The 26999-nt window shown below is 41.2% G+C and overlaps 1 protein-coding gene across 1 annotated transcript; it reads right to left on the bottom strand.

Annotated features, from left to right (window-relative positions):
- Window positions 1–292: 292 nt before the first annotated feature.
- hs3st3b1a (heparan sulfate (glucosamine) 3-O-sulfotransferase 3B1a) lies at window positions 293–15366 on the bottom strand. The gene is made up of 2 exons (XM_061026211.1): window positions 14536–15366; window positions 293–2189 (listed from the first exon to the last, which is right to left on the bottom strand). The coding sequence occupies exons 1-2, from the start codon at window positions 15027–15029 to the stop codon at window positions 1571–1573; spliced, it is 1113 nt and encodes a 370-aa protein (XP_060882194.1). The 5' UTR covers window positions 15030–15366; the 3' UTR covers window positions 293–1570.
- Window positions 15367–26999: the final 11633 nt, after the last annotated feature.

Raw genomic sequence — 26999 nt, 5'->3', positions numbered from 1 at the left:
ACCTGAGACTATGTTATGTGTTTGTGGCAGTCATGGCAACAAAACTCTCTCGTAGGTCTCATGTGTGGCACCAAGGGGTGGGGAGGCTACGACAGCTAAAAGTAGTTAATTAGCCGGTTAGCACAATGAGGAGCAATATGGTTAATTAGGCACAGCAGTACACCTACTTACTTCTGCAGGGATCAAGAACTCAACACAGGTGAGGTGGGGGTGTAAAACACGTTACGTTATTGTATACATAGAAAATGCATTAAAAACATTTCTTGAACAGTCATAGATGAGAGACCATCAATGATTTTGGTAAAACATATTTATTTATTTTCTTCATAAAAACGACATGACTGCATTTTATTCAACTTCTCAGTCAAACCTGCTTCATTTTCATATTTGTAAAGCAATGCATACAGCAAAAATAGTGCCTCTACAACAGCGGGGTCGCACAACATCATTGTAGAATGACGTCTGTTAAAATGATGACGATAGGTGTTTGTTAAGGTTGAATAAAACTCAACCATTCATGAAACTAAAAGGAGGATTTTTTGGCCCAAGGTACGTTTATTTCTATTCCCTTCAGCTACTACTTAAAGTACGCTCCAAAGATATAGAGAATTGCTTTTCTCATCAGGTGATGTGTCCGGGTTGAGGGTAGGATTAAAACATTTACTACGACCTGTCAAAAAAAATCTGTAAAGTATTATCCATGAGAGCCAAATGTATGAACATCATTAAGCGAGAATGAGACATAAATTATTAGGTGCTCTGAAGCCAAAACAGCAGGTTTTTGGAAAATAAAACTGCCTAAAGTATCTTGACTTGACTCTCTCTCTCTCTGATTGGATCCTAAACAACATTCCTCTGTAGCAACGGTATAAATAGTGGTTAACTCTAAATATTGCAGTGGAAATTTGTATCATTATATTAACCTGAAGTTGGCTCAAGGGTTAACCATAAAGTTACTACCATTAATGCATCCATGTTTTATTGCAATTCTCGAGAGATCAAGGCAGTGCCATCACTCAGGTCTAATTGACATGATGAGGAGCTATTACTGTATTGATCCACCTGGCAAGTGGCACTGGATCAGCTGAGGCCTTTATCGACCTCCCTAAGTGGGTCCACAGACCTCTGAGGGTCAAGCAAATGTTAAGGGGATATTACCAGTTGCTTGTAAAGTTGGATCCCATTCAGATTTTAAGGTAGAGGCTTTTGGAAAAGCAAAAGGAGGAGACGTGGTTATCCAAAATGAAGACATAAAAATATTCCGCTGGGAAAAAAAAGAGATACTGACCCTGCTCAAAATACCCGTAAAAACATTGTGCTTTTAGAAAAATGTTCATATACCTGATGAGAATTAAATCTGGAGCAGAAAGTCTGGATCATGGGTAAACCTGGTTAGGCAGCTTAGTGAGTTAATATCATAACAATAAATTATCATAAAATAGACTTCTGAATTTTTACACATCCACCAAATACTGTACATACACTGTATAACAATATCTCCAGAGTGATAGAATTATAAAAAAAAACACGGACAAGGGAGCGGCATCAGTCCGTCATCATTGGTTTTCTCTTAATCCCAGCCAAAGTCATGACCCGTCATGTGGTAAAACTTGCTGTTAAAGGGTTTATAAAAGTCCCTTAGCTTCTGCACCACCTCTGGGTCAATATTAGGATGGGTCCTGCCTTTGGTTTTTCCTAGGCAGTGTGGCTTGCTGTTCCCCTCGGGTCTCTTAAGGCATGGGAAGCCTTTTGCTGGATTAAAGTGGAAATGCTTCTCCGTGACTACCCTCCTGAGCCCAAGAAAGTCCTGGACGCGTGCCATCTCACCTGCAGGGTCGCTTATCAGATGCTCTCCGCTAACAAACAGTAGTTGCTCCATGGGGAAGTACTGAAGCCAGCGCTCGAGGTGCTTTGCGTACATGCCGATTTGAACGGCGCTCCATGTGGTGTCGATCAAACCCGCTGAGATGTTCTTGAAGGTCAGGCTCTCGAAAGAAGGGATGTCCGGCTTCTTGGAGCGTGTTTGGGTGTAGTCAGAGATGGCCCGAGTGACGGGATCCCTGACGACTACAATCAGCTTTGTGTCTTTGGACATGGTGTAGATTCGAGCTGGGACCTCCTTGGTGACGTAGTAGCTGGGGGTTTTCTCCATGGTCAACTGGCCATCTGAAGACTTGGGCATCAGTTCCCTGCAAAAGATACAAACACACAATTAACATTTGTGTTTCTGCATGCAAAACAAAAAAACAATAAGTGCCATTGTATATTGTATTCATCCCTGCAATGCCAGACTATGGCTGCATCTCTGATTTGGAGTACTGTCAGGTACTACCAAGTCAATCATCATTAAGGAGACAATCATGGACAACATTTACAGAGTGCACCCAAAGAGACAGGAAATGGTAGGTAGCACAGGAGTCCATTTAATCATTTGCGATTGCATGCCTACACAATACACAGTTCATGACATGTTCTAAATGCAAACCAAAGGAAGACATTCATCTCCTGCTGCTGCATTTAATCTACCTTAAGACCTCAATCCTCTTTCAAACCCCACAGTCCTCGCGTTGAAATATTCCACACCTTCATTACATTATACAAATGCCGGTTTAACTGTGAATAGGTGGTATTGTGTCTCTTAGTGTCAGACCAAGGCAGATGACTATGACTTCACCTCTCATGTTTTTCAGTAATTTGGTGGAAAATGTGAAGAACTGGAGAGGCCTAGCATACCTCATACGAAAAATGAAAAGCTTTGGAGCTGTCAATTCCCATAACTGCATATTCTTTTTGACCCTGGATGGCTCTGGTTGATCATAATATAGCCTGTTAACTGCAGCCCTGCCTGGATAATGGCTAAAGTGAGCCAAGGGGGATTAGGACTAAGCCAAACACGCTAGAGCATTAGAGGCTGGTTGACTGCCTTGTTGGCTGGCTGGGTGGCTGGCTTGTCTCTGGAGAGAGACAGAATGGAGATATGTGGCCACGATGATCAGACTCAATGGTAAGTAGTTAATCCGTGAAGACATTCAAGTGATGTACGCAATACCACAAACTCCTGTGCAGTTCAATGCGTCTGAATATGCTCGCATGAGAGTGTATTTGAGGTTTTCTGCATTTATTTTTCATTCTGTTAGAAAATATTCAACATAAAGATAAGGTCACTGTTAGCAAGGGATGTGATCCATTGTGGTCCGTTGTTGATATCAATAATACATTTAATCATACAGGATGATAGACAGGTGCAAAAATGAATATTGCATCAACTTTTTTGTCTTCATCAAGGACAACCTTTCAGCACCAACCTATTCAAAAGCATCTCAGTGCACATGTTTGATCAGCTCCCTTGAGATGGATATCCACCAACTGTGCGTAGTTGTAATTGCCATTATTGTGCTTCTCTTATTCAAACAACAGCTTGCAAAAAAACATTTTTCCAGCAACACAAGGTCCTGCATGGACAGCATGCAAACAAAAACTCCAGCCAGGAAAATAAATTGTTTTCTTTTGAGATTTTCTTTTGAAGAGTTTATGACAAGGTTAAAGCTTCCCTTCTGCAATCAATTAAAATTGGTTCAATATCTTTAGGTCTTTGCTTACTGATATTTCTAGGTGTTAAGATGAGAGTGAATTACAAAAAAGATTATAATTGGAATATATGGCTCCAGGTAAATGTGCTTGAGTCAAAGTGGTGCTAACTAAACTCAGTGCTTAAATGTAATGTGAAGTAGTTTCAAGGTTAGGTAACAAAAAACTCAATTTAATAAAGAAAAAAATATATGTCATCCAATTCATCATAACCACAGACGGCCGACATATTATTCATATGAGGTGAAGCAACACTTCTCTTTCCATGCCACCAAAATGTACCACTTTTGGAGGTCACATTTGCAGCATGTTTTAAGGTGCCATTGTATCTGCATTGTTTTGTCTATTAACTTATTTAAAACAAAAAGCTGGCTGTATAGAATTTTGAACTCTCCACCAGCTATTAATTCCTCCACACTTTGAATAATATATGTGTATCTGGCAGTACAGTATGTGCACATGTCAAATCTCTTATGGAGGTGTAGTGGAGACAGGCTCAATATTTTCTTGGGAACACCACATCAATCCATGTTTCCTTGCCTCACTTGGTGGCAGGAAAGGAGATTCTCATTCTCTGCTTTTGCATTCAACAGATTTATTTATTAACTACATCAAATATGCATTGTGGTTAGTGCAGTCCCTCACAAGGGAAATATTTCTCATACTGGATCAACAAATATTAAGAATGCGAGGAGCGTGAGCATATATCTCTTTCTGCTGAACATAAGGAAGGAAATACATTCAAGTATTGATGTGTATCAATTCCCGATGTACCGTATGCTGTCAGTCAAAATGTAAATTGTACAATTATTACAGTGTTTGGATATATTCTTGAGTGGTTATTGAGTGCTGTTGATCTTAATCGAACGACAGGAAAGCAGAGGAGCCATGTCATTAAAGTGATTACAATAATCTCCAACCATCTGCCACAATACCCCACTCCAAAACCCAGCAGCTTTCATCTTGCAAATTTCCGTGGTGAAAACGAGCAGGAAAATGCTCTGCAAGATGTCGCTGTGCAGAGCACTGGGAAAAGGATTCCCTGATTATGAGAAACATAGGCATCACCCATACCTCATTAGCGCCATGCAAACACACAAGGGGTTCTATTTCTTATGCAGTTTCATCACCTGTCACCTGCTTCTATTTGCCTTTCAATCGAGGCCTTATAGGTCTTTCACATTTATTCCACTTTCCTCTCCCTTAGACACCCATTGTACATGTTGGAAAAACCTCCAACCTAATCAAGGTAATAGGTACGAGAGACACAAACAACTCTATCAGAACCCTTGCAATTATCCGCAGCATCTCTTGGCTACACACAAGCGCAGCACTGTAGGCCTCTCCTGGGGGCCCCAAGGGACACAAAAACTTACTACCAATCAAACTTTCCACTTAGTCCCCGAGCAAAACAATCTGTGTGAGAAGAACATGCATTATTCATTCTTAGCAGAGAGACAGAGCTGGGGAGAACATCTCAGACTGAGCGAGGAGTGAGAGAGTTGCCTAAGGGGGGCAGATGTAGCAAGCTTTCACAATTTGTTCTGCTTAATAAACAATGTCGCCTGGAACCAATAGGTTTCAGTGCATCCCCCTCTATCAATCAGCCATGCAAAGGCACCATCATTGAGCTACAAGACAATCAAAAGTAGTCCTCTGTCTATAAATGAGCCACAGCGGGCTGACTTTTGCCCCTTCATGAATATTGCATGTTTCATTTGAACTGAAAGCTAAAAACACGGCTTTACTCTAAAGGTGTAACATCTAAGTGGGCTGGTAATGCACTTTCAACATTGGAAAGCAAGCAGCCGAAGCTTGAAAGAGTTTTCTAACTTAATTGGTGAACTAAAAATAGTGTAGTGGTGGGTTGCGCTAACACATAAACATCCTCTGCCCTCTAACCTGTCCTTTTAAACTCACAGGAGAGCAGCAGGACTGAGGAGATAACGGAGAGGAAGACTGCTTGTGAACGAGATAAAGCAAGAGAGGCAGGAGAGGATTAGATGGAATCAGGTGCACTGCTGGAGGTTTGGGGGACAGCATGGGTCGACCCCACTGACACAGAAGCCTACGTTTTAAGTCACTGGCAACTTGTGCAATGCTGTGTTTGCAGTTTTTTTTTGTGCAGCAGTAGCACAAGATACATGACCACCACTACTACAACCTACAGACAGATATTAATCCAGGAGTGTTGTGTAATGCTCCCTGTGTGTTTTGTCTGCTGGTCAGTCAGGTGTGTCCATTAAACTGGCTGCCTGCGAGATAGCGTTTAAAATTTGGTGCCGTGTTTACATTCACTGTTATCAGGTAGCAGGTTCAAAGGTAGGAATTTACAACACTGCTGCATGCATGGCTTTTTGCTCGACTGCCTGATGATTCCCCCCAGTAACAAGTTCAGGAAAGACAGGAACAAGAATGCTGGAGAAAAGGTTTTTTTTTTTGTATTCCGCAGAATTATGCCTGACTGAATTTGTATCTATATTTCAGTTTTTCAGGCCACAGTGACAAAAGACGGTTGCAGAAGGAAAGTGTTGCATTATCTGATGTCAAGATGGGTTCTTATCTTACTCTGCAGCCCTAAGAGGGGTGAGCTACTGTGGGAATTGTTCAAGCTCTCACAGACGGGATGAGAGGTGGTGGTATGCAGCCACTTATAACAATCAGACAGATACACTGCGAGATGAGTTCCAGACAGAAATCAAAAAGGGAAAGTATCTTCAGCGAGGGCGCTCTTTGGTTGTTGCAGCTCTTCTTATCAAGATCAGAAAAGTCATCGTCATCCCTCTGTGCACTCAGGACCTTCCATTATGACATTGAACAGGATTCAGTATCTCAGCAGCATTCCTCAACAGCAATGATAGTGCAGAGAATGCCTCTGCCCCCCCTCCCCATCCTCTGTTATTACTGTCAGTATGCAGAACTCAAGGCCACCTGGCTGTCTGATGGAGACAGGCCCAGTTTGAAGAGAGAAGGAGGAGGAGAAGTAAGAGGAGGAAGAAGAAGAGGGGGAACAGTGTGTGAGCCATTCTGGCTTCCCCCTCACACAACTGTCAGCCTTGCATTAGCACATAACAAATCTGACACTCGGGTTGTTTATAGAACCAGTAAGCACTTTCTATCAGGAAGTTGCCACTTGAAAAATGTATATTGAAAGGCTTAACCAATGGCACAGGATTTGAGTGACTTAATCGTCATCAGAACAGGGGACGGTGATACTTGATGCCAATATTCTGATCCAACAAAATCAGATGAGTCTCAGTGCAATGTGTTTTACTGTGAACAGGTTGTTTTCTTTTCTGATTCTAATTCTTGATTTCAGCTCAAGGGGGCACAATCAACAGGTGGGACATGGAAAAGATATGAAAAACAGAAATCACTTTTTTTTTAGTCGAGCCAGAATATTTTACAATATCCAGGAGCTAACAAGGAAATACTGTATCAGCAAGTGGCAAGCATGCCAGCAGTGAACCAATAAGAGAACAGGAATAAGAGAAGGGTGGGTCCACAGATTTTGCACAGCATCAGTTGCAGGAGTGTATACACGCAGGTGTCCTGTGGTGGCTTAAGCCCCCCCTGTAAACTGAAGCCCATTTACAGATTACACTTCTGCAACAACACTGTAAGAAGTTCTGCCGTCATTATGCTCCACTACCTACACATTGCTGTCATATTCACATTGCATTATGCCGTGCAGAACTGCGAGAGGAGCGAGGCGTGGCATGTGAGCAAACAGCGGGAATTCTCCACACACATTCAGACATGCACACACAAAGCACTGTTACACATTGCCTGCTCCTTTTACCTATTACTCCTCTGTTACTACCACCAGTGGTGAATAAGGTTGGAACAACACCTATTTGCAAAAATGCAAAGTCTGCGGAAACGCGGCTTCTCCTACCTCCTCCTGTTAGCTGCAGGTTCTAGCCCCCCTCGATAAAAATGTGTCAGTGCAACATCTTGTCAGTGTGATATCACTGATCTAAGTCCATTGGCTCGTTGTGGCAAGCCCAGCAGCTCATTTTGAAATTTCCGAGACGCGTGCTGAGCAACTGACCAATAACGACAGAGCGGATCGGCGGACCAATCAGAGCAGACTTGGCCCGCGTGGGGTCTAACAGTGTGGGCTCAGCAGAGTGTAGCTGACGGACTCAGAGTGTAGAGGGAGCAAGGAGGAGCAGTACATGAAAACAGACACTTTTTTCAGACTTTAGCTATTGTGAACGTACAAAAGTAGATACATAGATTAAATATACGACCCCCAAAAAGGGCATAATATGGGCTCTTTAACACCTTCTGATTGACTGCACTGCCATTTAGAGGCGGGACTTATGATCAGGATGTGTTTCAGCAGGCTCTGAGGTGACATTTTAAAGTGGCACATTTTCTTTTCTTGATACTTAATAAAGTTTCTTCTGGTTAACCAGTTTCTCTTTTCAGCCCTTAAAGATTTGAGCATTGATTATTAATATGGTGCCACTCGGTAATAACTGTATGATACTAGTAGTTACAGTATAGAATTAGTGGTAATTATACATTATTCTGACTTGTTTGTGTGTGCACATATATACCACACCTGCAGAATGAAAGGTGCCAGTTGGGCCTAAAAATGTTTGGACACGACTCCGGTTAGCTGAGGTTGAAGACTAAAAAGCTTAAATAAGAAAATCAATCTGTTGGTGTGGAGTAGGAAAAAACGTCCCTGACCTTTGAATCATGCTGCTCCTCCGTGTTTGATGCTTGGGAGGTAGCACACACCTGAAATTTCTTACCCAACTGTCAGAATGGGAGGTTAATTTACGGGTTATTTGGGTGCAAAGTCAGACAAGGACTTGTCAAATTTGGGTCCATCTCCTGCTCTCCAGAAAAATAACCAAAAAAAGGGTACCCCAGTCACTTTTTAGTACTTTTGTTAAATGTTTACTTGAATAACATCTGCATCCTTTATCCTGTCATTACACACACTATTATGATGTCACATTTTATGTTTGAAGCAATATGAAACCCTATTCTTTGCATGCAATTCATGTCTCCAATGTATGTAGTGGTTGCTACAATACGATAATTCCTCGCAGACGCATGCTGGTCTAAGAGGATCTGCGAAAGCAAACAAGACTTCAAAGAAGGAAAAACAAAGATGGCTGGGCCAGATTGGTTGCTCTGACTTGCTGTCAGTAAGTCTCCGCTGAGGAGAGAAAGACAGCAGCATGAAACAACACATTCTCTCTGAAGATACAGCAAAAGACAGAGATGAGGAAGTCAACAACTCGAGGGGATATAATGGAGTGAACTTGTTTTGTTTCGGTGTTTCCAAAGTGCTGTAGTAAGTGCTGTGGTTTGACAAATTGCCTCAAGCTAAAGCCCAGGGGGTTGTTGCAGCAAATTAAATCTTCAATCTCCAGAGAAAAAGGGAGGAGGGGTGAGCACATTATCAGTATTGACAATCAAGTGGACTAATTCTTGGAAAGCTTGCATCATTTCAGTCAATCAGTGGAAGAAATTTGGCGAAGACTGGCTTTCTTTTTGCAGCACACAAACTTTTAAAGTGCAAGGTATTGTGGTTTCTGGGAAATATTTTAGGAATGTTTGAAGCAACAGGTAGCATGTGGGATTTTTTTCTCTCTTTGAAGCATCTCATTATGAACCCAGTTTTCCTTCCTTTTCCTGTCAGAGTGCTGACACATTAGTTTAAGCTGGGGCATACCTATATTGAGAGCTTCTCTCACTTTCACCAATCCCCCTGTGTCCTTGCAAAGCGCTAAAAAGCGTTGAGTAAGCGAAATGCCACCGGTGGACTCGACTGAACCTACCCCTGGGAAACACAACTTTCCACACAGAGATCTCTGAAAGTCAACTTTCAGGCTAAAAAGCTTAAGTGTAGTGTTTGAGTCCTTTCTTGGGCAGGTTCCAATGAATGCTCTTTCTGATGAACCCCCTGCTGGGCTTCGTCAAAGGGCACTTTCACCCTTCTGAGCACATTTGCATACAAAGTGAAGGCAGAGAAAACATGTTTCACACTAATTGTCTACTCCTTTATTGTCAGGGTTAATGCAGACCTCAGGGGTTCTCCAGCATCCCCTTTCATTGAGCTCTATAATTCTGTTGCGCTTTCTAAAGACTCACTTTAAATTTACTGCCCTCTATCTGCCACTGGCCTGCAGTAAGCCTCCCTGGGGCTCTGAGGAGGATTAGACCGTCTTCTCTGACACCCTCAGTGAGTTATAAGACAGCCGCTTATTGTTCTATATAAGGAACCTCAAGAGGAAAACAGCAATGAATTCACATCTACTGTATGGAACACAGAAGGCCTCAATTTGAAGCAGGAGATGAGGAGTTAACCTGCCAAAATAAGACATACGAGAGGAAGTTTGGATGCTCTTATTAAAAAAGGAGGGGCCTATTGCATATGTGTAAGCATGCACATCATCCGCCTCCTTCTCTTTTCCTGCCCTAAATGTGCTGTATTGTGGTCGGGGTCCTGCTGTGCAAGGGGGCCTCTCCTCAATGTGGGGCTCCAGCAGGATGGACACAGCAGACCTCCAGCAGTATGGACACACCAATCACAGCAGATAAATGCTGTGGGCACAACTCAATACCACCACAGGAGCAGATAAGCCCACCCACTGGACCGCTCCTCTCCACAAGCTCCCACAAACCATTATAGTCTGGGGGCAATGAAGTGAAACATATGGGGAAACAAATCAACACAAAACATTGTCTGACTTCTTTTTCTTAGCTTATCTTAAAGACTTCAGACAGGACAGCAGACTGTAGGATAAAAATGTTTTAACAGGAGACACAGTACAAAAAAATGCTAATTTTGTGAGTCCCTCCCAGCGCATTTTCATCTGCCTTGCAATTTTGACCTCACTGCAATTTCTTGCAAATTTACCAATGAACATATTTCCCCCACAGGTGTAGACATGCTTGTTAATTAACTAACTTCTTTACTACTGAATTATTACGTCTGCATTACCTCTTGTAAGCTGCATGCTACAGACCTACTTTATTTTCACTGAGTTACAGACATATTTGCTGTTTCTATTTTGAAAACTGTTCCACATTCTTTAAATCCCTTCCTAACGTCTTGTTTGAGTCAAATGACTGATACTAGGGTGTTTCACACATGCACAAAACTCAAGAAAAATGTTCCCAAAATTTGAGCTGCTAGCGTGAATACAAGTGGCCAAATTTTCCCTGTGGATTTTTTTCCTGACAGCCCTCTTAAAATTCCCAAATGAAGTTATGGTGAGCCATTGAGGAAACACAGCAGGAAATATTCAAGAAAATGCACTACGACTAAGCAGGCTGCTGATTGTTCAATTTCCGTGCACGTATGTGAGGCTGCATCATATCCCTAATATGAAGGTAACACATTTTTATTATAGTGTCGGACTCTGTTGCTTTGTCTGCTCGGGAAGATTTCAGGGGCAGGATGTTCTGAAATGTTGTCTGAATTTTGTGTGCATGTGTGAAAAAGGCTACAGACTGTGCTCTGAACTTGCTCTGAACAACCAGCTGTTCTGTTACAAATAAGAAAAAGTGTTGACCTCAAAAGCCGTTTTCACATATGCAATGCTGAAAATTTCCTGAGAATTTCAGGGGGACTGCATCTGAAGTCCTCCTGATCTGGTTGTTCACAGATGCACCTCACAGCAAGAGACTATTTTTGGTCTCCTGAGGCAAGATATGAGGTTTGAAAAAAAAAAATGCAGAAGTAGTCGACGAGTCTGCTATACAATGCTATAAAGAGAATATTTGCATTGTGTATCATTGCTTTGTGTAGTTCCACAGAATCACAATATCAACAAAGGAGTGGAGAAGAACATACTGGCAAACAGAAAACATAATAGAGCTGTTATATTTCATTCAAGGAGATGGTACCAGTAGCATACAATCTATGGTTGTGTACTGATCACAGGGAAAATTCTCCTGATAATGTCCTGCTGAGTTCTCACATAAGATCACTCAGACTTTCTGTGGAAAAAATACTTAGGGGGCTGGCTGGAGAAACTCTAAATAAAGTTAGAGTAAAAAATGTGGCTGTTTGTGTTCACACATGCAGGTCATCCCAGAAAGTGTTGTGCAAGTGTGAAAGCACTATGAGAGTATATGAAAGTATATGTAAACCCCCCTGTCTTGAAAGCGTAAATGTGGTAAATAAATGTAATGATAAATAAAGATTATCCTATATGAATAGGGATTTCATAGCATAGCCAATGCACAATGAGAAACTGTTTTTGCAATGGCAATGTACTTCTTTATATTCATTGCAGTTTTTGCACTTTTTTGGGAGGTGGGGTTGGGGATAGAGGGCATCAGCAGTCAAAAGTGATGTCAGTCAGTAGAATGCTTTGGAGCATTTGTCCCAGTGTTGATGTGTAATGTGTTACACAGATTTAAAAAAGCCTCGTAACATTGCAGCTTGCATTGACACCTTTAAAAAAAAAGCTGCAGCAAAGGCTGGCATTTGAGGCCTCAACCATTACAATCTTGAATGAACTGAAGTATTAAGTCGAAAAAGCACAGTGTTGTAAAAACAACAACACACAGGCTAGAGATTTTCTCCGAGCTCGTCTAAATGATCATTAAGCGCTGATTCCATGTCGTATTGGCTTGCTTGTATAAGTGGTCGACCTGTGGCGCGATGCTCTCACTGTGACAACTCAAGCCAAGATGTTTTAATTAACCAGTTCACCTATCTGGGAAAAAGCAGCATTCATTATAATGTCAGTTTCCCACGTCAGATATCTGTGTGTTTGCTTCTCTATCACCACTCGGAGCAGGCAGCTGAACGGCCTTATTTATATCCAGCTGCTGTAGTTCTGTAACATGCATTTGTATCCATCATTAATGAGAGCTTCTCCTTCTTTTTAGACAATACTCATTCGAACATGCATTGGTCAGTCATGCATCACCTGTGCATGGAATAAAAACAGGAGTAAATCTCTTTTAAAAGAGGTAAAGAATCTCCATATGTATATTATGATTTCAGTTTGCTCTTATTGCTCAGTGTGCAGAGATGGACAAAAGACCACTCACTTCACAGACTGATCATCCAAAAATGCCCCAAACCTGTCCGGAAATTCTTAAAGGAGCTTAAGCGAGAAGTCCTTTGAACAATGCTTGGCTTCCTCTATTGTATCTTCATGGAGCCAGCTTTGAAACAGTGTCTAGATCCTTTGACATTGCCCGTTAATCCCTGAGCTCAGTCAGATGGACACTTGAAACAGCAGCATCTCTTATTATCTTCCTATTAACAATGTGGTCGCTCTGATGTGAAGCACTCAACGACAAAGCGTTTCCGGTCATGTTTTGGGAACATTAGAGATCAATAATTACAATATAAGAATATAGTGGGTTTGTTGTGTATTTCCGCTGAAAGAAACAATTTGAGTAATATCGCAGCTGAGTCAATGATGAAGAGTTTGCATAGTGAGATGCAGTGCACGGTACAAGGACAACAGTTGCCATGGCAGAGAACACAATACAAATGTTACGTTGCAGTGTTAAAGGTGTAAGCAGCCTCAGAATAATGATCTCTGCCTTTGACATTGAAGTCGATTTGGAGTGAAGATCAAAACAAATTGCCCCCCTTGAATCAATACCCTGAAACTCATAATGTAGGATCACGATCCTGGCTGCTCAAGGATGACAGCGTGATGTAACTTGCTGACTCCAAAACCATAAACCAAAGGGCTTGTTTTTCTTTGAACTGAATCAAGAATTTACTTCACCTTTTTTTTTTCTATACCTGCTGCCCCCTCCCTGTCAGAAAAAACAAAAACCCACAGCGAGTCTGCATCCAAGGACAGGTGGAGAAAAAAATCCACAAACTCAGATTGAAGGTCGGGCAAACAAGGAGCAAATCAATCGTGCTTTTGTAAACGATCATGGAGAAGTTGTGCCTGTGAAGTCCAACTTTGAAATGTGGGAAAGTAGTGTCTTTGAGTTCTGTAAGCTGCAGTACACTGAGGGTTGCACCTGCTGTTGTTGTGAGGCGCACAATGTATTCTACATAATTTGATCAATAGCAATATACAGAACATAAATTGTACACTGCAAATTCTTTGTTATTCAGCAATCGATACAAAAAAATATAACAGATAATTCACTCGTGCTTTGTGGTTGCTGTGGCCTCAGGCCTTAAGCATAGATTAAACTTGTGAGGGGGAAAAAAAATCAATAATCAAGGTAATCAACATCAAGCTGCGGCCAAATTTGGTCTCTGGTTTAATAAAGAGCTGATATTAAGGGATTGAACGTAGAGCTTTAGTTTTCTTTCCAAGAATAATTGAAGAAAAAAAAATCTCTGCACAATTCAAACTTCACTTTAAAAAGGACTAATCTACTATTCAACAATAATCTACCAACATGGTCATATGATGCACTGCACAGGCTCTCTGTTATATTTTCCCACTTTCTATGTTTTACATTTTTCAGCTTAGACACATGATAACCTCCCAGGAAACTTGGTGAAATATCAGTTGATTATTATCACACATCCTGTATATCTGCTGGAGAAGATGTGATAGGACTAAACCACTTCTCACAGTATTTATGTCATGTCAGTTCATGGTGACAGGAGGGTCAACCTTTAAGGAGCAAAGTCTGTATCTGACATGTAAACAAAGTTGTTGGCTTAGCCAGTCACGACCAGATGTTTGATAGTGAATTGACTTTTATGACTCCTATTAAAGATAGATTAATATGGTTATAGCATTTGATAACAGGTGTTTATGGTTCTCAGAGCTACAAAGTAGGCCTAAGTGTTTTATTCTACCAGGAGGAGTTATGATGCCAAAGTGCGTAAATGACTGAGGAATCAGATGCTTTATTGGCAGCCCATGTTACATCAGTATAAAATGAGACATAGCAGAGCACAGCTGACTTTTTTCTTCTTCTTTTGAGTCGTGTTTTAATGATAGAAAGATGAGGAGGTTGATGTACCTGTACCACTCCAGCCCCTTGTCGTAGTTGCGGTCGAAGAAGTGCGGCTCCGCTCCCACCGCTCTGATGTCCGGATGCAGGCGCAGAAACTCCAGCAGCGCCCGGGTCCCTCCTTTCTTCACCCCGATGATAATCGCCTGGGGCAACTTCTTACTTTCCGACTCATTGAAGAAACCTGACATGGCATTATCATCCAACGCCTTCGCCTCGCCTTTAATTTCATCCCAGTCCTCTCCTCTGCTGTCCAAATCGTTCTCGTTATTCAGTAAGTCCCTGGACGCCCCGAGAGAGGACTCCTGATTGTCAACTTCTGCGTCGTTTTCGTGTCTGTTCAGCGAGCCCAGCGCCACGTTCGGCATCGTGGAGCAGTAGCCAACACAACAATAAATCATATACACCCAAAGGGTCAGCATTATGCAGAACACAAAGAGTTTGTTTTTCACGTGGGGTGATGGCACAACATGTAGACTGTGTAAAATCGGACTATATTCCATAGGAACGCCGTGAAAAAGTTATATTCCAGCTAACAGGCATTTTGGCAAATGCGCCTCACTCCTCTGCCATGACGGAAATCCTTGACAGATTATAGCCAATATTGACACTGATATTGAAGTGTACATCGGACGTTCACCTCCTTCTGCCAATCCAATTCTGCTCCAAACAAGATAGTAATAATTTTCTCTAAAGGTGAATCAAAAATCTGAAATAAAAATGAAAACCAGACAACAACAAAAAAAAATGTTATGAAAATATCGCCAGGTGAGCGACACGCGCTTCAGGGACGCAGTTTGTCTCCCATCACTTGCTCTCAGTGTGTGAGCGCTCCCACAGCTCCACCACCAATTTATCTATGCCCGGCAACAGCGTCAAGCCTGTCAGAAGACGGAGGAGAACACTTCCGGTAGAGCCCTTCAAAGTAAACAAAACAACTCTCATAATAAAATTGTTTTTTTGAATTCTGGCAAATTAATATTGATCATCCGCTTAACCCCACCCTTTTTTTTTTTTTACATTTACTGTTTGTCATATCCTAATCTTTTCCCCACACACAATTTGTTGCTTATTGTTGGCTAATATTATTTCCTTTTTTTTTGGTCAAGTGTATTTCAGTGTCAGGCACCAGCATGCAAACAAGTGACATGACATAAAAGTATTCTGTCATAGATCAGCTGTGTCTTTAACAGTATCACACTTTAACCGGCTGTTGATTTCCATCTATTGTATTGTATTGGTTTCCTTGCCATGTGTATTTTATTGACCTACTGTCTTTGTATTTTATTGTTTTTCTCTCAGTATGTTTATGGTTGTCAGCCAACATCTGAAAATGATTTGTACATGGAAAGTTACCTTAAAAAATAAACCTGATCCTGATTCTGTTTCTGAGGTGTATAGAGTGGATACCATAGCATGGCTACTGCAATGCCCCTCATTGATAGTAATGTAGTTTATTAATAATATGTTGCCAAATCCATCAGTTAATCAGGGCTACAATTGTGTACACCTGTTGTTAGCTTTGGTCTATTGATTGTATAAACCTAGTCTTTTGCAAAATATGCTTTAAAAATGTGCTTGTTTGTAATGAGTTTTATTTTGAAAGCTCTAAAGGTTCCGGTCTTGATTTGCCTGTTTCCACTTTGACGCAGATGTCAGGTGCTGTTCTCTGACACCTACCTCACGGCAGAGGTTTCAGGCTTTAAAACAATACAATAAATAAGTCATCAGTGTTCTTCCTGCTGCTATTGTTTACTTTTTTGGTCATAAAGAGGTATTTTTATTTTTTTTCTGTTTCATTACCGGTTAAAAAGTCCTCACAGGGGCCTTGATTACCCACGTTTTTATGAGTCAAGCAATCTTTGCTTCAACACATTATTGAATTATTTTAGTTGTTGTAAGATTAAGAATCATTCTGCAGAGATTTAACAGACATATAACAAATAAATTAGGGCTGTCAGCATGAACTAGTTAATTGTTATTAATTAAGATCTTAAATGAGTGCATTCCTTTTTTAATTGGGGTTAATCACATGCTATCTTGTCCCTTTAGGTGCACTGTGGATACGCCTCCGCTGTGTCTCCCTGTAGTCACAGTGATGTAAAAGAATGAAACTACTGCATCTTTAAATGTCTCATTTACTTAAAAAAAACTCTCCCACATCAAACATTTCACCTTTTTAAGGCAAAATAATGGAATTTCAACCATGCAATATAAATGTGATTAATTATGATTACAAATTTTAGTCCTAAATTAAATACATGAATAGATTCTTGAAAACAGAATGTAAAAGTCATGCTAGTCATGAATTGTACGTAGCAGAGTTTGCTTGATAACTTTGAAATACTTTGGCCTATCTGTTTGCATTTTTACAACCCAACACGTACACTTGTCATGTGATCTGTACTCAAAAGTCAGCTACCAGCAGGTAAACAGGTGACGTGACATACTTGTGTCACGGACCAGCTGTGTCTTTAATCAGCTACGTCACACTTTTCCCGGTACTGTGGGGAAAATGATCCAGTTAGTCGGGAGTTAATTGGCCTCATAATCTTTCCTAATTACTGCTGTAATCATTCCAAACAAGGTGAACACACTGTCCTACATAAACAAATGTTATCGGAGTAAGTTCAGGGATCCATAAACGTTAATCATTCACTGCGATGACGGGGAGTGGTGGTGAAGCCACTGGAAAGTTTCTGTCCTGATGAAGATATGTTACTGTGAATTCTCAAATGACTTTAAACATTTGGTGTGTGTGCATGTGTGTGCGGTGGCACCTTCTCTTGATGTGGGGTCAAAGGCCCCCCCAGTCTCACCGCACCCCTGAGCTAGCAGAGGATTAGCAGGATTACCCCAGAGCAGCCATGTCAGTCAGAGTTTCACCAGAGACAACCCTGCCCCCTCCATGTATAAGCCCCTTATCTCATCTCTCAGACACCTCTCTATATGATACACATACCTGTGTGTGTGTATGTGTGTGTGTTTTTTCTAATCCCAATGGTTGAATTTCCACACTTCATGAGCAGAAGATAACCTGTTTGGGAAACTGTGTGCGTCACAGGGTTTGGTCCAAGCGACACAGTCACATGGTTTGCCCTCTCTGTTCTGTGTACACTTCATGTTTGTCTTTGCACTGTGGACTTGTAACTCTCTTAGTGGGAGTTGAATGGCTGAGTTCAAGTATTGTTCAAGTATTCACTTTATATTTACTCTTTAAGTCCATAAAAACGTCTTGGAACTTGTGCAATTACATAGCAATTTACAAGAGGTCATACCTACTGATGGCTCGTCTTCCAAAAAACTTGATTCCACACGCAGAGATCCCAGAGTGAAGAAAACTATCAGTTAATAAAACTATCAGGAAACCATGTGTGTTTGGAAAGAGTTACAATGTGTTTGTCTAACCTGGCGTCTCTTCTGACAAAGTATTAGTCACAACCAGAGTTTTTCCTGCTAATTCAGTCAGTTCTTGCCAAATGTAAACACACTGGAACACTGTGACGGAGGGCAGCCAGATGAACAGAGTAATACATATAGAAGCTGTATGGTCTTCTTAAAGGAACACATAATATTGTTTCTGGAGATGTCGGACTCATGGAAGAACCTTAAATTCAAGTCTGACTTCAATGATTTGCATTAGGTTGCATTAGGTAGGACACTGAAGGCATACACCCCAGCCATAACCAGCTAACAGCCAGCTGATTGAATTGTTGCTTCTAATCTCACACACACACACACACACACACACACACACACACACACACACACACACACACACACACACACACACACACACACACACACACACACACACTCACACTCATTCTAACATCAAAGCTGTCCATTTAAACACAACCTCCGTCTCATTGCTACACCAAACTCAGTTTTGCGTCCCAGCCGCGTCCTTTCCACCTCAAGCCTTTGGATCACCATTGAAGGTGTTCAGCACTGTGCTCCCTCAAAAGCAATGGCATGCTGCTCAGCTAACCCAGGGAGCAACCTTACGAGCAGAGCCTTCAACGCCAAGCAAAACTGTATTTCCATTTTTGCGATAAAATGGTAAAATTTATGACGAGAGTGTTCCTGACTGAAATGTGTAATGTGAAATTTTTCCACACTAAAATGGCTTAAAACCTAAAGTATGTTATAAATTCTGTTCGGGGGTGGTGTACTTTATGTATACTTTATTATGGTATGGACATAAATATTACCTTCAATGTCTCCAGACCCACAGAAATATTTTATTCTTTTCATGTTAATGGAGGAAGAAAGTAGGCAAACTGTTTTGCCAGCTAATATACCTGCAGCTATTTCCATCAATCATTTAGTCCATTCATTATTTTATTTTTTTAGCACCATTTATTAAAGTATGTTCCCTTGGGACATCTAACATAAAGTGCAGGTCTAGATCATACTCTTTTTATATACAGATATCCACCATGAGCATAGTGCTAAGCAACATTTAGCAAGTAACAGTGGTAAGGAAAGACTTCCTTTTAACAGGCAGAAACCTCGAGCAGGACCAGACTCATGTTGAACAGCCGTCTGCAGAAACTGTGTTAAGCTTGGAAAGTGGGACAGAGGGAGATGCAGGGAGAAAGAGATTGGCAGAGACAAACAAACAGCAACAACAATAACACCCGCTAATACAAGCTTATTGCTACTAGCTGTATGTCAACCTGGTTGTAATCTACAGGTCTAAAACTAGCATTTACAATTATGTGGATGATAATAGGGGGACCGAGCAGCAGGGGCGATTCTAGAGTCTGTTGGGGCCCTAAGCAAAATTTGCTGGGGGGCCCCTCCAACTAGCATTCATCGCCATTATGTTCAAAAGTAATCTGACACCAATGGCAACTTTAAGTGACACTTTTAAGTTTTCACAGGAAAGCCGTGCAACAACAGTGAGTCCTGTCAGATGAGACCACCTTAGGGAGTTTTTCTACTGCAGATCCACGAGTGTCCACTTTAGGCTGGCTCAAGAAGTGCACATACACACCCGACATCAGAAATGACATAATAACAGCGTGGTACAAAAACACATTTGGTCTGAAAAGTTTACGTCTTTATCAGCACAAACAGATTTTGTATAACTTATCGGTTTTCTTTTTTTTTTTTTAAAGATAAGTATTATGCATAAATAGTGGTGTGACTGATGTGACAGCAAGCGGGCGAGTTGTAGGCTTAAAGAATAACTCAGGTATCCACATTTAGAAAAGAAAATTCAAGGACCATATCTTTCCCCTTGTCTGAGGTTTCAGGTTCATCTGCATGGAGGGGATTGACGGACTTCAAAGTAAAGCACGGTGAAGGTAGGACATAGGACAAAGAGTGAGAACAAAAAGACATCTGAGGGAGCATACAAACACAAACATACATTACACACACACAATCTCACAAGCACCTAGACACCATTTTTTCAGAGCTCCGTAAAATAGTATGTGCTGATTCGTTCCATCTGTGATGCTTCACGATGCACCTCACACACACATAGGCACACACACACTCTTACACACACACAACCGTCTGCCCTCTGTGTCATCTCACGAGGACTCTGGAGAAGTGCACCGGACACTCTAAAGGGAGTGTTTGACTTGTTTTTCACATCCTCAATACGATTACATTTACTGAACCATGTTAACACTCTTCTTCTGCAGCCTAAACAGATGACATAAACAGCACTCAGCTCATACATGAAAGCCAGACTGATGAAACCCTGCAAAAGGACACACACACACACTTGTGCTGTATTCGGACAGTATCAACAAATTCAACCTGATCTACCTAACCTTTGTATATTTGGGTTTTCATTCTGTCATTTTGGCTCCATTTTCTAATTTCATTTCACACCACATGGGACCATTGTTGCTTCGCTGCCAGGAGAAGAAAGCCTGAAACTGTGTCTTTCTAACCTAACAAGGACATGTGGCGTCCCACACATCTGCCCGCATAATATAGCCTCAATGGTGCTGCTAACAACCTGTGCTTGTATATTGCCATGTCCTTTCAGCATGCCTGCAAAATGTACCTTTCAGCACTCTCCCGCACATGTGTGAATAAAATGTGAATCAGGTGGAAATTAGAGCTCTTTGTTTGAATGTGTGTGTACTGTGCTCATGCTATGTGAAGAACTACAATATGTGTTAGTGTCTTTGTGTGCACAAATATAATAACAAAGACAAACAAACATCACATTGCACTAACGTCACAGTTGGAGCAACCTCCAGATGTCAGAGATCTGAGCCCATTAGTGCGTAAAGTGGACTGATGGATGATCTCATCTGCCCGCTACATCCCCAGAAAGAACAAACAAGAGCTAACAACAGTAGGTCTTACACACGCAAAGCCTTCAATCTAATGACAGGGTTACTAGGTGAGTTAAGGGGCAGATCAAGACGCTGCTGTTGCTCCTTCAGTCCTCCTTTCAAGGCCTCCAACTCTGGCTAAGGCCGTTTAAAACGTCTATAAATTCTCTGGAGCCGTACACGGAGACCTTCTTTATCTTCCGTTAAGGAAAAGCCATAGCCTGAGCGGATTTCCTCGCTTGATCCTGTAGAAAAAAGGCCTTATCCCCTCGCTGCTGTCCTCCTGGGCATGAAGGCAGGCCGTTTGGCAGGTTGGAGAGCTCAGGCAGGCTTAGATGTTCTGGTCCTGCCAAGTCCTGCACAAGCTGAGAAATCCTGTAATGCTGTTAGCTCTTTTGTTGTAGCCGCTTTGTTACATTGACACAAATACAGAGGCTTGGAGTTTCACAATAAAAGTGGCAATGTTTCAGGGAAATGATGCAGGGTCTATTTCTTTCTTCAAAGTATAGATTGCAATCCAGAGGTATAGAACATCAATTGACTTGAAAAGTTAGACATGTGAAATGACCTCAGTCTGACATTTGTTTGGCCTTCTTTTACCCTATAAGGACATGTATCATGCACAAACCATACTCTGTTAGAGGAATTATCTTATCCTCAATGAACCACAAAAAAAAAAAAAAAAGAACTCAAAATAAGCATTTACAATTAAGGTACTGTCAGTACTCATTTTTTTTAAGTAAAGTTATCTTAAAACTATCCAAACTGGTTGCATAGTTCTTTAATCATGTGAGCTGTCTTGCTCTTTTTTCTCCTCACCCAGATGGTTCACAAGTTGCAATGTTGCAGTGTCAGCTCAGGTATATCTTTATCACCTAATTATCAGGTCTATTTTCAGGTTAGTTCATTTAAAGTACATCCTCATTATGTACAGCAATCTGTCTGAAGGAAATGTTCATACTACTTTAGATAAACTGTTATTGAAAGAGTTCTCGGAGTTTAGAGTTAAAATAACTTTTACTCAAAGGGATGACATTCAGTCACATATGTTGTGTCCTGCCATTTACAACTATTCTGTGTCGTACAAACATTTGAGTTTGTTGTCACCATTTCATCAGTGCTCTACAGCCATGGTTCTCAACTGGTGGGTCGGGACCCAAAACAGGGTCACAATGTGGTTTTTAGTGGGTTGTGTGTGTGTGTCAGGGGAAAAAAAGTTGTGGCATAAAGACAATGCTACGCTTTAATTTAAAAAAACATGTGTTGTAAGGTGGTTTATTTATATTCATATTGACTGTAGGTGGTGGTAATACACCTTAACACTTCTCTGCCATTAAATGAGAAGAGAAGAAGAAGAGGAGGTATGAAGTCATGTTGCGTTCCATTTGATCTCGAAGGTCGAAAAATTCCGATTTGCCGGTCTGATGCGTCATCAGGAACAACCCCCTGAAGTCGGAATCCGACTCGGAAACTCTGAGAACATTCAGTAGCCCAATCTAAAATCCAACATGGCTGCTACGTGTATCAACCATAACATACAGTATAGGCGACAGAGGAGAAGAGTCGAGATCAAGACTTAGACTTAGGGCCTTGTTGTGAAGGTTGGCTCAGAACCCTTTCATTGGCAGAGTGTAGTGGGCGGGAGGGAGTTTAGCGCTTTATTCTCAAGTATAACAGGTATTCAACCCATAAACGTGTTTTATTCATTGTTGTTGTTGTTACTGTTACTCCTCTCTTTTAAGTCAAACACAGCTGCAGCAGGCGGCTGTTCAACATGAGTCTGGTCCTTCTCGAGGTTTCTGCCTGTTAAAAGCAAGTTTGCCCTTGCCACTGTTGCTTTGCTAAACGTTGCTTAGCGCTGTGCTCGTGGTTGATTAATGTTGTACCTTTGTAAATAACATAACATAGAGTACTGTAATGTTTTTTGAGATAAAATTTGTTATGAATTGGTGGACCTGGGCACGCACAACTGGGATGAGACCCCGGGGTAGACCAAGGAGCTGGAGGGATTATATATCGCGTCTGGCCTGGGAACGCCTTGGAATCCCCTAGGAGGAGCTTCAAAATGTTGCTCGGGAGAAGAAAGTCTGGGTTGACTGACTGCGCCGCGATCCGACCTCAGATATGCAGAAGAAGATGAATGGATGGATTGATGGATGGATGGGTGTATGGTGCTAAACTAATACAGATTGATTCATTGATCGAACGATGGATTAATTGATCAACTTTGCACTACTCTTTCCAGAAAAGGTGACATTTAAATGAACTTAAAAATTAATATCAGTAAAAAGACAGGTGAATTATCTGGTACTTTTAATATGCACATTAATATTCTTCTACTTTTGGTATCCCTTCTTCATCTTTTTTACTTATTTAGAAAATATCATTATCCATCAGAGTGTTAGTACACTTACTGCAAAATACTGCTTTATCATTAATACAGATAATAACTTCAAATGCAACTCAGCCTTTCCTTTAAACCACTTAAAACAACAAACAGATCCTACCAGTGAAAGAACACATGTACACTAGTGTTCAAAAGACTCCAGTGAACATTCACTGGCAACTAGATACCCTCGAGTTGAAGGCTGTGAGGCTGGGCGTCCCTCAGGGAGTATATCCTGGATGAAAATGTGGCCCATTATTCGAGCCGAGAACAGGTGCTTTCAACAAAGAAACATGCATTGTTATGGCCCTGTGGGAAATAAGGGGGAAATATCAAGGTCCAGGAATTTACGATGTGGCCTTTTTGAAAGCAAAGCAGATCATAAACTCCATGTTGTGAGTCAAACTAGTGATGCCATTAATAGAATAAAGACAGAAAAACAAGAAAACATTGGGATGGAGGAGAGTTTTTTTAACCAGGAAAAAGCAGGTAAATTACACAAATTCTGAGTTAGACAAAAACAGCTGTTCTAAGTCTGGTATGTATGATTGATGGCATTCATTAAAGTAAAACATTTTAAATTATTTTCAAAGTTTGCCATTTTGTTTAATCAAATAAATGAATTCAACCTTTGATACTAGTTTGTTTCTTTCCAAGCTTTCTTAAAACGATATTCAGTGTTTTTATTCTGCTTGGAATCCTAAAAAAAGCTATAGCTGAAACACTTTTTTTCTGTTTTTTGTCCGTCTTAATTACTTGATCTTTGCTCTCAGCCTGTATTTATTGTTCAGTGGAGAGACCGCGCATGTCAGCAGAACTCTGGGGTCACAAGAAAGCAACGCTAAGGCCAAAACAAATCTCTCACTGAAGCTCCGTCTGGGTGGAGGTCCTCCAAAGACGCATTACGCTCCATAATTTCCATCACTTTTCCTATCCCAGTGCTTTTGTTTTAACATTCTTGACATGCTTTTTCTCTAACTTCGCTTTCACTTCACTCATCTCTGAAGATTACAAGCGCTTATGGATAGCCTATATCAGATATCTCAAGCATCTCATGAGCAGAATTAAAGAAACCCTACAGAACATTGTTCCTAAAGCTTCCCCACCCATTGAAACCTGTACAGTACAGACATAATCTCCCTCTGCCACCCATCCATTCTCCCTCTATGCTCACTATAGCCTTCATCCAGGGCCTTGGCTCCTGTCAGACCCGAGCAGGGCCCCTTTGATCTGGACTGAGATGACAAGGCTGTGTGGTCCCAGCGCCCCAGGCCTCCTCTGTCACCACAGACACAGTATGACAAGGTAATACACAAATGATCTCCAGTCTACCTGTGTTAGTGGGTACAAGATGTGTTGGGGGTAACTGGATTTGCAAGGACTTTAAATGTGTTTGCATTTACATACTCTTTAAGGTCATTATAATTTTTACAGTAACCTATGAATATTTAAACCAGCAACAATATTTCATCTGGATACAAAAAAGGTTTATTCCTCATGATGCATGGGGCAAATTCTTCCTTATTTAAAAGCAACGATTGTCTGATAGAATGTGGTATGAACCAAAAGGATCATTTTCTTATGCGTTGATAAAAAAAAATGTTAAAGGTTAAACAAAAGTGAAAGATTTCTGTGGTGTGTTCAAGTACATTCATATCATTATCTAAATAAACAGGCCGGATAAATTATCTCCTTGAAGAATTTACTTTTTTTTGAGAGTGGTTAAAAGGAAGAATGTGTGACTTTTTGATCCAGTAGATGTCGCCCTTGAGCACCAGCATGAAACCAAAACAAACTGCTGTTTGGCGACACCTCCTCCATACTGAAGCCTCCGCTTTCCTCCAGCGACATGCGTCCAACCCCCTTTCCTTTAGCGTTTGCAGGAAGAAGTTAGGCGCAAGTTGCGGACAAAATAATCTCGAGCTGCAATTACCTGTGGCCTGCACTGTTGTGTTAGCAGGCTAATGTTAGCGCTCTTTAGTTAGCTCGTAGCTTCACATTGCATACAGATTTACACGGAATGACATTTAGCTAAAAACGCTTATGTGACATTCAAATAAGCAGTGAGTATGTCATTCTTCTTTCCTCTAGTCCTTCACTAAAACAGCTTATATTTGTAGCCTGCAGAAATGGTTTATCACTGCAACACTGTCTTTTGGTGTTCATGTGGTGCTTCTATGTGCATGACATTAAACAGCATACCTAATCATCACACTGCATGTAGTGGAGTAATTCCTTGTTAAATAAATGATGCATGGAGCCTTAGTTTTGCAAAACTCAATGGTTTAATAAGAATACAATCACTGCGCTGATTGCAAAGTAACTCCAGACATGTCCAGTCAGAAATAGCTCCGACACATGCTGTTTGTCCCGAGCTCCTCTCATTAGACGTGTATAAAGTCATTTTTCAGTCCTCTGGTTGTATTTTCCATCCCATCAGTCACACAGTTGTCATGTCCGGTGTTCTGTGTGGAAAGTGTGCTGAAATGAAGTAAAGCTGGTCTGTGGGCAAGCAGGCAGCCCCCCTGAGGAAGAGACAAGACAAACATGATAAGAGGCTGTCGGTTAAATTACAGACTGCAGGCAGCCCTTAATGGAGTTCAGCTCAGGGTTGAGGGAAGTAAGGTCGGTCAGACATCAGAGCTGTACGCTGATGCTTCCTACATTCCGCAACACTGTTGTCAACAGGAGAAGAGGCGTATTATTACATTAAGTTCAGCCCTTTGAACACAAATCCAGGGACGGAAAACACACAAAGTTACATTTATTGTATTTCCTATCCACAGAGAAGCCTCATTTCTATAATAATATACTGATTCATCCTATAAAAAGTCATATGAAGCCAATGCAAACAGTGTTTCGGCCATTATGAACTCTCTCAGAGGGGCCAAGCACGCTCATTAGCATTAGATAAACACACTGCCGCACTCAAACCATGTTTAGTGAATGCATATTTCATAAAGGTTTTGACAGTCTGGTGAAAAAGTACCCTTTTACAGATTTACAGTCTAATCTACAGCAGGGTGGGCCTGTACAAAAAAAAAAAACCCACATAAAACCTCTTTATTATACATACTTCTCCGAGGTCAGGATCAAGATTTTTGCCAAACACTGCACGCATCTTTAATCGAGGAGTCGGAGCTCTCTGAACATTTGATTTATGTACCCTTCAATGTTCAGCTTGGCAGGGTAAGTCTTGACCTGAGTCTCTAAAGCGTTAGGTAAAAAACAAGTGCTGAGGGATCCAGCACCAATTTAGCTTTCAAGCCTCCAGCGAGGATACGGTTATTCGTGTGTCCATTTTACATTTCCCATGCTCTACGAGCAATCAGCTGAAATATCCTGCCTGTAAATCTCTCCGTCACTGGTGGCTGGCAGCCCAGGGAGGAGCTGGCTTGTCCCTCAGGTTGCTCGCCTCACATCATAAATCCTGATCCATCTGAGCTCAATCCGTCTTTCAGACCCATGAAATGCCAAGGCTACCTCCAGGCCTTGGTTTCCACAAGCGTTGGTCTCATATCAAACCCTAGTGTATGTGTGCGTGTGGGGGCCAGTAGTTTGTGTGCGTGCATGTGCAAATGTTCAACTTGCAATAACATCTTGATGTGGAGACGTGGAGAAGAGCTGCTTGTAGCAATTTAAATTCATCTCAAAAACACATGCACAAAAACGTGAATGTGTTACTAACATAACTACAGAAGCACTAAGCGCTACATGCATCCATACATCCATTTAATTTTTCTTGAAAACAAGCAATTTCCATGTTGTTTTCTCAAGAT

Source organism: Labrus mixtus, chromosome 20, assembly GCF_963584025.1.
Source record: "Labrus mixtus chromosome 20, fLabMix1.1, whole genome shotgun sequence".
NCBI lineage: Eukaryota > Metazoa > Chordata > Actinopteri > Labriformes > Labridae > Labrus > Labrus mixtus.
The sequence above is the reverse complement of the archived record's forward strand: the minus strand, read 5'-3'. Positions and strand labels throughout refer to the sequence as shown.

Bases quoted from the DNA above. Each gene is read 5' to 3' on its own strand.
- hs3st3b1a (XM_061026211.1), bottom strand. From the start codon at position 15,029: ATGGAATATAGTCCGATTTTACACAGTCTACATGTTGTGCCATCACCC. The intron at 2,190-14,535 runs GTACATCAACCT...TATCTTTTGCAG, and splicing joins AAGGGGCTGGAGTGGTACAG to GGAACTGATGCCCAAGTCTT.